Source organism: Ictalurus punctatus, chromosome 17 (assembly GCF_001660625.3).
Source record: "Ictalurus punctatus breed USDA103 chromosome 17, Coco_2.0, whole genome shotgun sequence".
NCBI classification, from domain to species: Eukaryota; Metazoa; Chordata; class Actinopteri; order Siluriformes; family Ictaluridae; genus Ictalurus; species Ictalurus punctatus.
In genome coordinates this window covers 11,075,974-11,080,894 of record NC_030432.2, presented here as the reverse complement: position 1 = coordinate 11,080,894, position 4,921 = coordinate 11,075,974, and the positions used below count along the sequence as shown (strand labels likewise).

The following is a 4,921-nucleotide window of genomic DNA, read 5'->3' as shown; positions in this document are numbered from 1 at the left end:
ACACTTTGATATCATTTTGCATGAAGTTGAGAGATATGTGCAAGAATCTAGCGCTTTAATCCCACTCCCTCCCTCTTCCAATGGAATTCCTCCTACAGTTATTTATCTTGACCTTTAAAGCAAAATAAAATTAAAATAAAAGCATTGCGCAGTGTTAGAGCGCTTTCAGAGCCGTGGGTTGCACCTCGTTATCCAGTCCTACTCGGTTAGTTTATGGTCAGACCAGCAGCGCATGCCAACTCAGAGAGACCGATCCAGACTTGTTTTCGGGTGCTGCCGACGCCAGAGTTGAACACAGTGGGGAAAAACCTTCACATCCTCCGTCCGTTATTAAGCTGTAAGGTGAGTCTGTGCCATGCTGCGCACTCTCAGTTTCAGAATCAAGGATTTCAGCTGAGCTGCCGGTGTGTCCACTTCTTTAGTGCCTTTTAAGTATTGGTATGTCCTTTCATCATGGATTATGATACACAGATTGATTATTTTGCATATTTATTGCACTGATTTGTTTACGTTTGTCGTTAACAGTGTAGAATTGAAACACATTGAATGCAGAAATGTAAATTGTAGCCGTGTGTACAGCTGTTAATTGAAGTGCATTTTGATGCATTCTTTGCTGCACAAATCAAAAAACAAAATAGTGATGTCCTGAAACAGTTTTTGCTTCACATCTGTAAATGAACAGTGGATCACCTTTTTTGAATTTTTGTGCAACCTCTGTTAGGTATGAATTATTTATTTGCAAAGGTTTAATATACAGCAGTCTGAGAGATTCTTCAGTTTTCCCCTTGAATTGAATTTCAAGGCCAAGCTGTGTGCGAAGGTATGACAGAACAATGAAAAGCTTAACATCCCTTGTCTACTTCTATATTTGTAATTGTTCAATGAAAAGCTATCCATTTTAAAGGAGCAGTTTGTTATTTTTACAGCCCATACAGGATTTCGCGGAGGTTTTTGTGCTTTTTTGTGGAAGACTACTTGAATTGGCGAAATCGCAGTTGCAGAAAACTGTCTTTCACAGTGACGTTTGTTAGTCAATGAGATATTTTATCTGTACTCATGGTCGGTGAACGTGAATGGAAGGGGGTTTTGCCTGAATGCGCGTTGTAATGACATCACATGACGCATCTTTGCCCAAATCTGTAGTAATTTAGAAAAATTGCAAGCTCCTCCAAATACCGTGGCATTTTCTTGATTTTGTGTTAATTTCTTCAATTGCAAATTCATTAAATCCGGGAGGGACTGTTTTTAGCCCCATCTACTGTTCATGTGGTGAATTGCAGCAAAAACACTGATCATGCTTTCCATTTCCTCCAACCGACCCCATCTTCTCTCTTGAAGCTACATTTGCCTTCTAGGTTGCCCTCGAATGAAAGGGGGCGGAGTTGAGCAGTTATGTTTCCGCAGGGGACAGAGCTAATTTCAGGTTGGAAAAAAGCAAATTGAAGTTTGAAATGAAGAAACCAATCAGATATACTGTATGGCAATATTGTGAGTCACAGTTTTGCTTGTTGAAATTCTATCATTTTTACAGCTTTAGGAAGACTTTAAAATATTACATACCACCCCTTTATATTCAGTAAAGTTTTGTTGCGTATACAAGCACGATTTCGGTGCAGATTCTTCTGGAGTCCAACAGATTAAGCTGCTGATCATACGACACAGTCGAGGAATCTTGTGAAAGAAAGAAATAGCCCGGTGGTATGCTTATGGGTGTCCTGTGTTGATTGAATCCAGGATAGTTTTCTGTTTTGGCATTAAATGTGTGTACTCTGAATCAGCCAGATGATTATTCGTCTTTCATAAGTGCAAATGTTTTCCTGGCGTGAAGACTAACGCCCATGAGGCACGGTCCTCTCTCAGGCTGAGTTACTCTGACTCGCTCTGTGTTTTACTCTCACCTCTTCTGCTCTTCTGTGCTGCACAATCTGCTAATGTGTCTTTGTTCTTTCTTCATACTTAGGTGTAGCGCTCACGTTGTTTTGATGCTGTTCTTAAGCAAGTGTTCTAGTTTGGGTTTTCTGGTATTTCGGTGAGGAGTGAGCAAGTCTGTCCGTGGTCTGTGTGGAATGCTTGCTATGTGTATGTGCATATGTTTGTGTATGTGTATGAAAGCATTATCTGCTTTGTAGAAACATGAGCTTAGGCTCAAGGCTTAATGAGGGTCACATTGCTGATTGTGTCCTGACCTCATTATTCAGAGATGTGTAAATACTATTGTTTTGTGTGAACACGGGCAGAGCTGTACGATTGTGATGGACAAATTGTCGGGGAATGGAAAATGCAATTACAAAAGGACAAACAACTGAAGTGAAGGTTTTGTGTTTCTGCATTTCTGGAAAATATCTCGCTGTCATCAACTGTTTCCCATGCTTGCAATTTGTAAGAGTTGAGCCCAGCTGCTGGGACTTTTAAACACCTGATTTAGAACCATTTATGAAGCTTGAATACAACTCCCTGTGTGTGTGTGTGTGTGTGTGTGTGTGTGTGTGTGTGTGTGTGTGTGTGTGTGTTGTATAATGGTTTGACCCATATCTTCAGACCCCTGTGCTGTAAGGCTCAACCCTAATAGTTTCATTGTCATGACTGTGAGGTGACCTGGGATGGAATTTCTTTTTTTAGACCTCCTATCCGATATCTCGCCCAGACGTTGCTGGTCACGTCCCTGCGTGTCAGACGCTCGACATATGGTGCACACACATCTCAGACAGTGATGGTATATTTACTCCACTGTAAGCCAAGGTCAGGGACAGGAGGAGCAGCCACACCTTTAAATCCTTAATTGAGCATTGCTGCCCTCTGCTGGTTTCCTCTCTCTCTCACAGTGGTAAATCATAGCATGTTATACTGCCACAGAGCAAGCATTAGCAGTAGTGCTGTTGTCTGTATTTGTATCACACAGATAGGGAAGGCTTTTGTAAAAATCACGCAGAGACTGTATAGTGGTTTGTAATAAGTTATGGTTCAGATTCAGTTTTAGGTGTCTATCTACAGTTTTCATGCTACCCCTATATATTTATAATTTTACATTTCCACCCCAGAGCCACTGTATTTAATTTCTTTTCATGCATGAAAGCATTTATCTTCTTTATTAGAATTAGGCTGAATCTCAAATGGCAGAGTAAAATTGTCCTGTTGGAAAATTATTTGGAAAAATGAAGAAATAATTGAAAATATAAGTATTTAAATCTCCTATTAATGATGTACATTTATTTAAAGCCATTTTTTATACATTAAGCAGCGAGGATCACTTGAAAAAAAAAATCAGGAAGGACATTTGTATAGATTTATGTCATTTAGGTGACAAAAAAGGCAACTATGTGATCATGAACTTGCAAAAATGCTTTTTTTTCTCACTGAGTATGTAATTAACATGAAAGTTTGTCCCATCAGCCTGTACTAGATTAATTCTGACGGGTCTGTATTAAGGCAACGTCCAGTAATTTGTAGGGACTATTTAGGATTACGCATGGCAGAGTTATTTATAAATAACTGTAATCAGTTTTGCCTGACTGAAAATTGTTTTGCTTTGGTCTACTGACATTTGTGTGTGTGTGTGTGTGTGTGTGTGTGTGTGCGTGTGTGTGTTCCAGTCTCCGCCAAATAAGAAGCGTAAGCTGGAGAAGCCACGTAAACCGCTGACCTTCACCGTGGTAGAAGCCACTGCAGCAGAACTGCACTCTCAAGCCCTCAGCATCGGCCAAACACACACCAGCCATGTGGAGAGCGTCACCTACTGGTTGGAGAGCATACTCACAGACCTGAAGGCAGGCGCGCACACACACACACACACAAACAACTTTTTTTTTTTTGGCTCAGTACAGATTTATTTCACATTATTTAAATGTGTACAATGATATTTTAATTATAACACTACAGAGCCTTCCACCGACAGAACATTGTAGGTCCAGGTCTATATTATTCATAGGCCTACTTGAGACCTTTTTGAGTTCAACTGTTAAGAGGATTACAGGTGTGGTATGACAGTGCTGTGCTGTGTCCTCAGGTGTTGCACAACCGCGTGCCCTCCTGCGACTCTGAACTCAGACTCTTCCTGACTGCTGTGGAGAACACCTGGATCCATGCTCGTCAGAGACGCCGACAGCATCGTGAGCTGCCCAAAGCCCCAGAGCCTGACACTCCCACTGCCGACAGCCTGGACCCGACGCCAGCACAGGACCTTACAGATCATCCCAGTATTGGAGAAGAATCCAAGGCAAAGCAGGCCTCTGAAAAGGATACAGATGTCCCCTGTAAGACCTCCAGCACACAGGAACAGGGGTCCAGTGCCTCTACTATTTTCCCAAACTCCAGCTCAGTCCACAACTTCCTGTTTAAATGCCTGCTGAATGTGAAGGTGGAGGACAGAGATGTGTTGGTTGAGATGCACTGGGTGGAGGGTCAGAATAAAGACCTGATGAACCAGCTATGTACATGCATTAAGAACTCACTCTTTCGCCAAGTAGCCAAGTCCATTTAACCCCGTCCATTTTAACATCTTTTCTGCTTTTCCTTTTTATCATCTGATTTCATGAACAGAGTCCCATCTGAGGTATGAGCCATACTAAAGTTTAGACTTTCTGTAAGTCTGCCGTTCTGTACTAGTAGTGGTGAAAGACAGTGATGAAGTTTGTTTTATTGAATGTTTGTTTGTCTTTATTACATTTATAATAAACATTTTAATTGTTGATGGTTCAGAATCTTTCTTAGATTTAAAACCTTGGATTTGTTCATTTGTATTCCACTGTGTTCCCCCACGCCTGTCTTTGTTTAGACTAACCGCTGCCTATCATTTATCCAGTTCACATGATTTGCGTATGTAAACTATTGAAAAAGGAAAGGACAGCTAGTATGTAATTAGTCTTTTGATTTTTATGTTCGCGCTGATATCTTTGTCTTCTCATGAACACATCAGATTTTTCTC

At 41.0% G+C, this 4,921-nt stretch overlaps 1 protein-coding gene across 1 annotated transcript in view; it reads left to right on the top strand.

Annotated features, from left to right (window-relative positions):
* The window catches only part of mettl16 (methyltransferase 16, N6-methyladenosin), a 38,266-nt gene extending 33,581 nt beyond the window's left edge, over window positions 1–4,685 (top strand). The window contains exons 9-10 of the mRNA XM_017490483.3: window positions 3,591–3,764; window positions 4,004–4,685. Of these exons, the coding sequence (XP_017345972.1) occupies window positions 3,591–3,764; window positions 4,004–4,477 (648 nt within the window). The 3' untranslated portion in view covers window positions 4,478–4,685. The remainder of the gene's footprint in view (window positions 1–3,590; window positions 3,765–4,003) is intronic.
* Window positions 4,686–4,921: the final 236 nt, after the last annotated feature.